Here is a 12,567-nt window from a genome sequence, read left to right on the forward strand (position 1 = left end):
AAAAGGTAGTTAATATATATATATATAGATAGATAGATAGATATATTGATTGATAATATAATTGTTGTGGTTAATCAGAATTTTCAGAAAATTTTATGACAATGTTTATAGGTTGTTTATTCATTATATTAGTAAATTGAATTTTTTACATCCTTAAATAAGTCCATTGCACTATAGGCAATGGATTTATTTAAGTTAATAAAAAGATCCTCAAATTAACACAAATCAATTGTCCATCACATGTTTAAATATTCATGATTTTACTCAAAAGTAAAACTAGAAACATCAATTTGGGGCTAGAAGTATACTTAATTTAATTAGAAAAATCAGGCAGAGGCTATATATTGTACTTCACTGTCTGGTCAGTAATGTTTCTCATCATTTGTGACACCAACACAAGTACTGTATTGACTCATCACTCCAAATTGCAAGTGAAGTGTCTAAGAACAGATGCTCCTTATAAGAGTACATAGTAGCAAACATTAGATGTCTGTACATAACATCCCACACATGGGATTATGTTATGTTTTGTGGTTTGTTGAGTACTTTCTAATAATATGGATGTCTGTACACTAATGGTGCTGATAATTTTCCCAAATTATTTCTCTGACGGTCTCAATTAGTTTTTAGCTTTAGTAATGGTTAAAAAGACTTACAATTTTCTTTTACATTTCTTGTTCTGTATCCTCTCATAAATCACTAATCGTTGATCTTGGGATGTTTAGAGCTGTCGAGATGTCATATACAATCATCCTTCTGCATTGGAAATTGATTTTATCAAGATAATTTGTGTTCTCATAGTCATTAAAACAGACAGTAACATGATCAAATATTTATAATACAAGATATAACTATAACTAATAGTTCAGATAAAAATGGCTATCTATAATGAAACTGACTTCGTTGCATTTATTAATGTGTAAAGGCTAATTAAAAAGAATAGTCTGTGGTTCCTTATTTCTTAATCTAAGATAATGCAGAATTAGATATCAATAAGTAAACTTTCACTGTATCAATTAAATATACAATAAATTAATGAAAAGAGTTTAAGATAAGCAAAAATATACTTAAATATTTTAGAGAGAAGACATCTCAGTCCTCTCAAGATCAACAATTATGGATCTGTACATATCCTGGAAATAATCATTCAGATCAAGGGTAAAATAAAATTGATGTGAATAGTAAAAATTGTAATTCTCTAAATTTAAGATCATTTCTTTCTTTTAAAGGAATGGAAATGAAGATACATCAGAAGATTCAACAGCACATCCTCAGCAAGAAAACTTTGAAGTTTATCTTCAGACACTAATCAGCCAAGTGCTAGATCCAAATTTCATCACAGAAATCACTAAAGAGAATGGTTTGTTTTTCAACTTTTGATATTTATGATGGTGATGATAAAAAAGTTTATTCAAATCTATATTTTTGCAGATGAATACTTTTTGTCACACATGAAAGAAATTGAAGACATGTCTGAAGAGAGAAAGAAAAAAATATTTCAAAATAATAAATTTCCCGATGAAATAAAAACTGCAGTGGAAACATTTCCAAGACTTGAAATCTTACCAAATAATGAAAGTGAGGATAACTGCCAGGTCTGTATTGAAATTCATCTCATCTCAAAATTTTATGAATATTTAATGAATTTAATGAAGTTTTTCATGAACACAAATATTTTACTGATAGGTTTGCAATGAAGTAAAAAGTCAGCACACCTTACAGTATAGAGGCATGCCCTATGATCCGTCATCACTAGAGTCAAAAGAACTCTCATCCGAAGAACAGTCTCTTTCGCTCAAAAAGATACTGGTTTGTGGTCCATGTGCTCAGGCAGCAGTTTTATATAGTCATCTGCATCATCACAAATATAATTTTTATTTTAAGTGTAAAAAGAAGGTATGTTTCTTTTATGTATTAAATGTAAGGAAGGAATCTGTAAAAACAAATATATATTTACCTTTTTCTTTAAGGTTCAAGATGTAAAAAATAGTATGGAAAATAAGGAATCACACATGCTTTTAGAAGAATGCTTACAAGATGCTGCATGGGTAAACCAGGTAAATTAGAGATTGTCTTTGTATATTTAATAATATGAAAGGTATTTAAAATAATACTTTGTAAATTGCAGATGTTTCAAGAAATAAAAGATATGTGGGCAAAGGGTGACAAGACAAGGTGACAACAAACGCATGCTGGGAATTTACGATAGCCATGGTGCATGGTTAAAATTGTGCACTACATGAATGTGGTATAACAGCAAATTGTGCAATTTAGTTCAACTCCCCTTCTCTTTTAAAATAAATAGTCTACTCTACTATTAAATAAATTTGAACTCCTCACATGTGCAATGTTTGTTTGTTTAGTTTTTAGAATTTCTTAAAAAAAAAAAAAAAAATCGTGTATTAACTCGACATTCCTATTTTGTATTATTTTTATTGCAGCTTTTTTTATATCATGTGTATATAATTATATTTTACATAAGATCACACTGCCAATATGTCAATCCTCTCCAAGAAATTAGGGAAAAAAATTCTCGCACACTTATATTTCTTCTCGTATTTTTAACCTACCTAAACTCTTGTTCGGAAAATGTGTTAGCTTATATTTTCAGTTTTTAATTGTTTGGATGTAGTAAAGTGCCAAACTGTGACTTTAAATTTATAACTAAATCTTATTTCGTGCACACTTTCATGTGTTGAATGTTGTATCAAAAATGGCTGTCATTGTACAAAGTAATATTAAAAGGTAGTTAAAGTTCTAATTCTTTGATTTTTTGTCAGATATGTATTTTATAATAAATAGACCAATATTTAATGCTTCATTGAGAATTTATTTTTTTTTTCTTGCAGTCAGTCAGTCATTTTTAACAACCACACTTAGTTGATAAAAAAGCATTGGATAATATCAATAATATGGTGACTTATAAAAAGAAAGGAAAAAGCAAACGTTATATAGAGGTTGCTTTTAGAAAACAAAAGAACATTGTAAATGCATTGCTGTCGTCTTTTTTCTGGTAAGGAAACACACATACACACACCCACTCTTTGTGCAGGAATCGGAGAAAGTTTAGTGGTATCTGACTTCAAGCTGCTCAAACTTCTATTGGGGGAAGAAACAGTTGTTTTTGTAAAAAGTTAATGAACTGGAACAACTGGAATCTTCAAGTCATTTCACAAGAGCTAATTTATTTGTGTTTGCCTTCCTTTTCACAAGCTTTAAAGATTACCGGATGGTTATTGCAATGTTCATAGAGTTAAATGTTGACATGACTACTGATCCCAAAAGCCTGGTCCCACCAAAAGTTAGAACTTACAATCAACGGAACATCTACCAGGCTACATTTTTTTTTTTTGGTAAATATGGATATTAAATTTGGGTAAAACACAAAATTTCCAGTTTTCCACAGTTCACAAAAAATTCAACTATACATTTTTTTCTTTTTAAATAATGCATGCCTTGCAAAATCTGCCGCCACTGCCAAGTCCGAGAAGTTTTGTCTTTTTGGACATCAAATGGGACAGATTACTGTTGAGGTCTATAACCACCACGTCCGCCGCCTCTATTATTGCCGCCTCGCATTCCTCCACGTATTCCTAGATAAAAATAAAATTGAAAATTAATAATTATAAGAATTTGGTGTTTTGAAAACAAACCAAAATCTTACCACCACGAGGAGGCCTTCGGTAACCGTTGTATCCAGAAGAGCTACCAGAACTGTCTCGTCCTCCATATGAACCTTGATAATAACCTTAATGCAACATTGATGTAATTTATAATTTAATCATCATCACTAACAAAATAAATAATAAAAGCTTACCTCTTCCATTTCCATAGCTTCTACCTCTCAGATAATTAAAACTTCGTCCTCTGCCACCCCTTGATCCACGATTACTAAAACTGCGTGACTGGTGATTGTTTTGTGCATGGGAAGTATAATTGGCTGTTGGAATGATATGTATTAGAATTTGTGAAATAATATTTTTGTATTCATCTTAAGAATATTAATCATACTTTGGGATTCTGATTGATTTGCAGATTCTTGTTCCTGATCTGCCACCCTATTCTCTCCATTGCCAGTAGCTTCCTGTAACATTAAATAATGATTGCATTTTTTAGATGTATAGTTAATAAGAATTTAACATTTACAATACTCTTCTTGCATCTGCACTAAAATAAAAATAGATGGCCCAATGGCTAAGGTGGCCTAATCCTGCTGCTCAAGGAATCTGTTTGAGCTTGGGTTCCAAAACTTCAAAAATTTAAATTTCCTCAAGCAGTCTTATACATATATCTGGCCAAATATATGATATGTTTATTAAAAGGTTCTGTGCCAGTATAACAAAGATTTATATATATAAAACTTAGAAGCAAAATTAATTTTGAGCTTTTTATTTTTATTATTTCTATTAAGTTGTTGTCACAAAAATATAATGCAGTAATAAAACACAAATATATATGCAGTTTTGTGCACTGCTACAAATAAATCATTAAATATATTGATTGAATGCTTCAATTTTATAGTTTGAAAAGATCTTTCTTTTCTAACAGGTTACCACAACTTTAATGACAATATACAGTACAACTAAAAAGTTGATGTTATCTAAGAAGAACACTTAGATTATCCACTCTAGAAACGATAAGCGTATTTATTAAAATGTTTGCTATCTATTTAAATTGTTGCAAAGACAAAAAAAATCTGAAAGTTATGAGATCATAACCAAAAGTAGAGGAAAAGGTGGTATTATGGAACTACCCTATTTCGAACTGATAATAAAGGCGAACTGTAGCGGATTGTGGCTGAACTGCACTAGGCAGACATCCATAGCAAGGGGAAAACCTGTTTTACTTCAGTTAAACGGCTGTCCGTATTTAATCAGCAAATTTGTTTTTTTTTTTTTTTCAAAATTCGCAAGTTTTGAATGCTAAGTGAATTTAATTATTTTTAAAATATAAATCGTGTAGTCGTAGGTTCATTGGTGCATGTATTCTGTTCCATAGACTTAAGAGGTATAAGGACCTTGAATAAGTTCTCGCTGGTTTTTTGTGAAAATGAACACTTTATTTAAAAAAAGTTGTAATAAACACGTCACTGAAAGTATTGTCCATCGCTAGCCACTACTTTCTCCCATTGTTCTGGCAGCATTTGAATTCCATGTCGGAAAAACGACACGTCTTTTGAGGCTATCCAAGAATCAACCCATTTTTGGCATCTTCATAAGAATGGAAGTGCTGCTCAGCCAGGCCATGTGTCATCGATCGGAACAAGTGATAATCGGAAGGGATGTTGTCTGGTGAATATGGCGGGTGGGGTAGGACTTCCCATTTAAGTGTTTCCAAGTACGTTTTCACCGGTTGTGCAACATGTGGCCGAGCATTATCATGTTGCAAAATCACTTTGTCGTATCTTCTGCTCATATAGCAGCTGTTTTTCCTTCAATGCTTGGCTCAAACGCATCAATTGTAGTCAATAGCGATCTCCCGTGATGGTTTTGTTTGATTTGAGCAGCTTGTAATAAACTACACCTAGCTGGTCCCACCAAATGCAGAGCAAAAGCTTCAAACCATGGATATTCGGCTTTGCTGACGATGTTGATGCATGGCTGGGCTTACCCCACAATTTTCTACGCTTAGGGTTATCATAGTGTATCCATTTTTCGTCGCCTGTCACGATACGATGCAGAAAACCTTTCCTTTTCTGCCATTGAAGCAGCTGTTCACATGTGAAAAGACGCCATTTGACGTATCTCAGCTTCAACTCGTACGGCACCCAATGTCCTTGCTTTTGAATCATTCCTAATCCTTTTAAACATTTCGAAACTTGTGTGATCAACTCCTAATGATTCTGCAAGTTCAGCTAGCGTCTGACATGAGTCTTCATGAAGTAATGCCTCTAATTCCTTGTCTTCAAACTTTTTTGTTGCGCCAGATCATTCTTTATCTTCAACATCAAAATCATTATTTTTGAAGTGTCTAAACCAATCTCTGCATGTTGTTTCCGACAGAGCGTGGTCGCCGTAAGTCTCAACAAGAATTCTGTGTGCTTTAGCTGCAGATTTTTTTGAATAAAATAGTGCAATAAAATTCCCCGCAAATACTCTTTTTTTTTTGGCATGAAACTACACATGTTTAACACAATGAAAAAATAAGTTGTTTACACTTCGGTGAAATGACATATACTGAATTTCAAGGTTGCTTATTGTACTTCCTTACAGATGCATCACCATCTAAAAATAAACACACGTGGTTCTGGTAANAAAAAATAAGTTGTTTACACTTCGGTGAAATGACATATACTGAATTTCAAGGTTGCTTATTGTACTTCCTTACAGATGCATCACCATCTAAAAATAAACACACGTGGTTCTGGTAACGCCATCTGTTAAAAAACAGCGAGAACTTATTCAAGGTCCCTATACATATTAATCTGTGTGATGTTCACGTTTTTTAAATTTTGGTCTTGACAGACATAAGTTAAATCAAGATGGCGATGCGTGAAATACGGACCCCATTGGTGCTTTTATAGTAATATGGAACTCAACTCCTCCAAACTCTCTCTTTGCAAGCAGACATTCGTCCAGAGCAATTTGCGAAAAAGACACTAGGTAGAAAGTCAATTCTTCCTGAGAATATCGAAAAAGAGCTGCTGGAATATATATTGTTGATGGAGGTCATATTTTTTAATTATAAAAGCATTTTTGCGATAAAATACATTGGAGTAAATAATTTTGTAACTATTTAACATTTTTTGTACTTTCCTATTTGTTTTTGGCTACATTAAAGCATGTTTTGAAAACATACAGTAAGGTTCCATATTACCACCCGATTTTCTCTAAGCCTACTTTCTGACTTTTTGTACAAAAGCCTTAAAAAACCATACTTATAGTTACACTAGCAAAAAATCCAATTAGGAACATTTAGTTTAATACAGGGTTGTGGAGTCGTGTAAAAATCTACCGACTCCAACTCCGATTCTGACTCTTCCTTACCATCTGACTCCGATCAAGGGAGGACTTGTTACCGAAAGAGACTGGAAATTCTGATGCCATCACGTGACCTCAGAATAAAAGATTCAATAAAGATAGAACGTAGAAACTTTTTATTCCAATGCTAACAGACTCCTCTAAGTAATATATAAATATGTATTCGATAATTTTTACTTTTCCGGCTGTTATACAGAAGGAAAGTGTAGCGCTCGGTCAAAAAATGATCCTTCCCAAATTTTTACATTTTTGGACTCAGGACAACTTGAAATTTCGAGATATGCAAAAGATTTGAGTTTTTTTTTCTATATGTGTGGATGTTAGACTGTGTGTGAGGGGCATAATTTTGTTTACCCTGTTTGAAGCCTAATAATTTCTGTGGTCAGAGTGGTTGAAATCAGGGTCAGATGGTTTAACACAGGAGTTAATTATTAAGCGTCAAAGTGGTTGAACTAAATCATGTCCCCATATACATTTTAACATCTTAGGCGAGAACATCTTAATGAGTTTTACTGTACTATTATAAAATGACAAAAAAAGCTTACTTTGAGGGTAGAGATGAGTTTTATTTTTTATTTTGAACGCTAATAACGAGTAAAATACTCATTAAGAGAGATGACACATGACCCCTTTTATGTCTTCACTCTGTCGACCTTTAATTAAGAACCAAAATTTAATAGTATTAATGCCCCTTTATACGCAAGCAACAGTGCTACGTTTTGTTTCTTAAACTTTACCCATTCTGAGATATTGTTTAATATCTCAGAACAGAAAATAAAAAAGTTAAACAAATTAGACGCCAACACATACATGCATGCGAATTTTTCCTCTGAATTTTTATTGACTTTTTTGAGGGGTTCGGGAGGTCTCCAAACATGTAGATTTGAAAAGAAAAAAAAACCTGGAGGGTCAAATTTGACACAATTCCAATACTTTTCCATTTTATATACATAACAAGTTGAGAAGTAAAAAGGAGTCGGAGTCGGCAGATTTTTTGACAACTCTGGCTAAAACATCAAAACTCCACGACTCCGACTCCACAGCCCTGGTTTAATAGTTACCAGTACTTTTCGCACAAAAAATGTGGGTGTAGTTATGATACCTTGTTTACAATTCACTAAAATGTAATTGGGGTTCCATAATACCACCTTCTCTTCTACTCTTATTGAAAAATGAAAGGATTTTCTCTCTTTATATCAGGGATTGCCAATGTGGTCAATATCACCCCCCCAGGGGTAGATATAACATTATTGGGGGGGGTCGATGAAAAGACTAAAACTTACAAATTTTGAACTGAATATTGCTAATCTTGCTAAGGATTATCAAGTTTATCCGTCTCATTGATTGTCAGTTACAAAAATCATTATTAACATATGTACAATAAATGTAAAAAATGTAAAATTAAAATAGAAAGAGCTTTTTTTTGCTTATAACAAACTTTTTGGTGGGGGTTGATGTGAGGTTTTAAAAAGCAGTAGAGGGTCAATAATCAAAAAAGTTTCTTCTTCGTCGCAGCTCTCTCAAAAACACCAGAGAAAGTCACCTGTACAAAGATGTCAGAGATGCTCTGGCATATTGGCTAAATCAAATTCGTTCATCAAATCTTCCTGTTTCAGGACCGATATTGAAACAAAAGGCGATCGAAATAGCTGGGGTACTTGGAGTAGAAACCAAGTTTAGCGCCAGTGATGGATGGTTAGAGAGATTTAAAGGTCGCCACGGCATGACTTCTCAATGTTTCAAGGGAGTGAAGAGTGTCAATTATATACAAGACAAATTTAAAAAGCTGGATGACTTCCAAAATTTGGGAGGAAATTCTTCACAAATACGACTCCCAATTTGTTCAGCAAAAAAGGAATGTAGCATTCGTTGTTGATAATTTTCCTGCTCATGAAAAAGTTGAAGGATACAAGAGATTAATGTGTTTACCCTACCACAGATGCCACTGCTGTACTGCTACTGTTGGATCAGAGTATTATTCATTTGTTCAAACGTCATTATCGGAAGCTTATTTTGGATTTGATTCATGCAGTATGTGAGAATACGGACAAGGGTCAAGCCCTCTAATTGTCAGATCTAAAGGATCTGCTCACTTTGTCACTGGATAGCTTATTCTAACAGAATCCGAATGGTAAAATTCTGTGTGGGGTTCAGTTGTGCATAGTCAATAAATACTAGACTAAGAAGGTCATATAATATAAAAATCAACAATTTAATCACAGAAGACCAAAATAACAAGGACAAATAATAAAACAACAAAACATAAAACATATGTCTAACCTAAGACTATAATCAGTATGAGAGAGAGAGTTTACAATCAATTGAAACCAATAATACCTCTGTCAAAGTGTAGAGTTTCTCTCCTGTAGGGAGCATGACTTTATGGACGGCCTGTTGGGGTTGGAGAGGGACTATCTTCTTCTAAGCATGGCAGTGTCCCGAACTCTCCGAGAAGTACAACACTTGGCCTTTTTATTACTGAATATTTCCCCATCAATATTTGTAGAATCGCATCATCTGACGGGATGCTTAGTTGTGTCATTCAGACAGGTATATTTGGAAAAATTTAAGATAAGAGGTGGAGGAAGGAAACAAAACATCCTCATTTCTCCGTAAAAATAGGGTTAGTTAGCCGTTTTTTCTTGATGTTGAAATTTGTAACCTTTTTTGGTTTAAAACTTTAATAAAAATTTTAAACAAATTTATCTTAATATTTATTGATATTGAGTGCAAATTATATGGGTATCTATCCAGATTCTCCCAAAGTAGAAAGTGGAAAATCGATTGACATTTCCCCTGTTAGATGCGATTCATAATGTGAAGGTTGTGTGGGAAAACGTAACAAGCTTAATCATTGCAAACTGCTTTAAACGTAACAAGCTTAATCATTGCAAACTGCTTTAAACATGCAGGATTTCATTCTATAGTGGCAGTTCAAGATGAAGATAAGGGTGAAGAACAGAACGTTTAATTGGATGAACTGCTGTGATGTTGTCGCAATCTATGAGAAACTGCTCTGTTGATGAAACTGACTACAACACAGTGGATGATTGTGTGGAGGTGTTTTACTCAGTGAGTGTTGTCGATATTGTCACAGAAATTCAGGACAAGAATAACTAATCTGGAGGTGAAGAGAATGAAACACTAGAAGAGCTAACCCTTAAACCAACCAAAACTGATGCACTAGAGGCATTAAGAATCCTTAGACATTACTTGCCACCAATTGACAATTGCAAAAATGATGTTTTCAAGGCATTCATGATCATTGAAAAGAAAGTCGAGACTGTTAAGTGCTCAAAACAAACAACACTAAACGAATTTTTCAATTTATTATCTTCACAATTATTGTAAACGGAGTTCATAATGTATTGTAATACTATATTCCTGTATAAAGCACTACTGTATTTTCCTAATTGTAGTTTTGTGGTTTTTTTTCAACTTCGCTTTAGTCGTCATATTGGATAAATATACAGTCGACCCCCTATAACACGGGTTCCTATAGTTCGGATTCCTGTATCACGGCGAAAAAATTGCAACAGTATTCATACAAACATGCTAAAAAACTCGTATAATTCGGTAAAACGTTAACACCGACTTGTGTCATGACAGGATTGATCAAATCTAGACCAATAGCAGATATTGTACAAACCGTTGAGTTTAAACGAGCAGTGGACCTACTAAAAACCATTTATTATTTAACGTCCATAAAAATTATATTTATCTTAATGATGTCTCCAAAGTTCAGCGAATTTTTTGCAAAAAAGATCATTTATCAGGAAGCATGTGAGTGCCATTTGATGACAATCTCCATGACGAAAACAAGCTTAAGCAATGGCGTAGTCAAACAGTGCACACTTGGCAAGTAATCCTACAATTTTTTGTTTATAGCATAGTTTATATGGATTACAGTTGACCCGCCTATAACACGGTAGATATGTCCCGTTCTTTACAAATCCATTTTGTACAAGTCCTTGCCAATCACAGCCCGGCACGTATGCACTTTACGGACTACGGCTGTTTGAAAGGTTTTCTTCCATAAAATTAATCGATTCCTAGACTAATTTGACTCAACATTTCCAAAACACGTATATTTTTTTGGGAATAATCCGTATAAACTATGCTATAAACAAAAAATTGTAGGATTACTTACTGAGTGTGCACAGTTCGACGTCGCCATTGCTTAAGCTTGTTTTTGTCGCGGAGCAGTGCACCAAACGGCGGCTGCGATTTCTGATAAGTTATTTTTCTGCGAAAACTTCGCTGAACTTTAAAGACATCATTAATATAATGTATAAGAAATGTTTCTTTCACAAGAAATGTATAAAATTAGTGCTGTATTAGACTTATGGTACCTAATTTACATACTGTACAGACGATAGTAAATTCAACTTACTCGCCTAAACTCTCCGTAGCGTGGCACTGGACGGCGGAAAGTAGTTCGGCTGCCCGATGACGCTTTACCAAATTATAAAAGTTTTTTTTTACCATGTTTGTACGGATACCGTCGCAATTTTTTCGCCGTCATATAGGAATCCGAACTATAGGAACCCGTGTTATAGGGGGATCGACTGTATTCCCAAAAAATTATACGTATTTTGGAAATGTTGAGTCGAATTAGTCTAGAGTCGATTAATTTTATGGAAGAAACCTTTCAAACAGCCATAGTCTGTAAACTGCATACTTGCCTGGCTGTCATTGGCTGGACTCATAGAAAATGAATTCATAAAAACCGGAACGTATCTACCGTGTTATTGGGGGGGTTGACTGTATATATAATATATTAAATAAAAATTTCTCATACCTAATATATATATATATATATATATATATATATATATGTATAGGAGCACTTAAAATTTCTTTGCCTAGGAGCAATCAAATACTCTGTTTTGCCACATATCAAGTAGTAAGATGAAAGATTAAAACATTAATATATACCAGGTCTTGCTTAAGTCACAGTTCTCATTGTTATTATTGGTTAGCGAAATTGAGCAGATTACAGTAGACCCCCCTATAACACTATTGATAATTTCGTATTATATGAATTCCATGTTGTACGAGTCACTTAGATTTTACAAATATGTGTGCCGGGCTGTGAACGGCTCATGTTTATAGGGGGGTCTACTATATAAGCTGGCCGAATTCACGATGGTTATGAAAAACGGTCCTTTCTGTGTCCACAGGACGAAAAGAATAAAAAAGTAAAGGCTTGAATTAACTTTACAACTTACTGAGAAACACTCACGTATTAGAAATAAGAACAGTACATACACAAATGGGGAAATGAAATTAAGAAAAAGCTAATTATTCTCGCGCGAAAATAGAATTTCAATTATTCGAATATAAAGCGATATTAATCGGCTTTTCCGTAAATAGTAATACTTTATGACGCCATTGTTTAATATTGTACGGTGGATAACGATACGAGCGCATCAGACCGCTGGTTAATTAATGTCATTATTTCGATTTTAAATAATGACTAAATACTTTTTGAATATGTAAAGAGTATTTTTTGTAGAGTTTATTAAATATATGAAGATTACTGGTTAAATTAATTAACTTACGTCGCGAAAATACAGACTATGAT

The 12,567-nt window shown here is 33.6% G+C and overlaps 2 protein-coding genes across 4 annotated transcripts in view; one reads left to right on the top strand and one right to left on the bottom strand.

The window, feature by feature from the left end:
* The window catches only part of LOC111632730 (glutamine and serine-rich protein 1-like), a 74,817-nt gene extending 72,009 nt beyond the window's left edge, over nucleotides 1–2,808 (top strand). The window contains exons 5-10 of one of the 2 annotated variants that reach the window (XM_023377237.1): nucleotides 1,081–1,158; nucleotides 1,230–1,360; nucleotides 1,432–1,595; nucleotides 1,687–1,896; nucleotides 1,971–2,057; nucleotides 2,129–2,808. In XM_023377237.1, the coding sequence (XP_023233005.1) occupies nucleotides 1,081–1,158; nucleotides 1,230–1,360; nucleotides 1,432–1,595; nucleotides 1,687–1,896; nucleotides 1,971–2,057; nucleotides 2,129–2,179 (721 nt within the window). In that variant the 3' untranslated portion in view covers nucleotides 2,180–2,808. The remainder of the gene's footprint in view (nucleotides 1–1,080; nucleotides 1,159–1,229; nucleotides 1,361–1,431; nucleotides 1,596–1,686; nucleotides 1,897–1,970; nucleotides 2,058–2,128) is intronic. The other variant, XM_023377238.1, reaches the window with a different exon arrangement.
* Nucleotide 2,809: 1 nt separating this feature from the next.
* LOC111632731 (P granule abnormality protein 1-like) overlaps nucleotides 2,810–12,567 on the bottom strand; it is a 42,597-nt gene continuing 32,839 nt past the window's right edge. The window contains exons 3-6 of one of the 2 annotated variants that reach the window (XM_023377240.1): nucleotides 4,012–4,084; nucleotides 3,818–3,940; nucleotides 3,665–3,736; nucleotides 2,810–3,593 (exon numbers count right to left, since the gene is read on the bottom strand). In XM_023377240.1, coding sequence (XP_023233008.1) covers nucleotides 3,523–3,593; nucleotides 3,665–3,736; nucleotides 3,818–3,940; nucleotides 4,012–4,084 — 339 coding nt within the window. In that variant the 3' untranslated portion in view covers nucleotides 2,810–3,522. Of the gene's footprint in view, nucleotides 3,594–3,664; nucleotides 3,749–3,817; nucleotides 3,941–4,011; nucleotides 4,085–12,567 lie in introns of both variants that reach the window. The other variant, XM_023377239.1, reaches the window with a different exon arrangement.

Source organism: Centruroides sculpturatus, unplaced genomic scaffold (assembly GCF_000671375.1).
Source record: "Centruroides sculpturatus isolate CEXI.00-Female unplaced genomic scaffold, Cexi_2.0 scaffold239, whole genome shotgun sequence".
Taxonomy (NCBI): Eukaryota; Metazoa; Arthropoda; class Arachnida; order Scorpiones; family Buthidae; genus Centruroides; species Centruroides sculpturatus.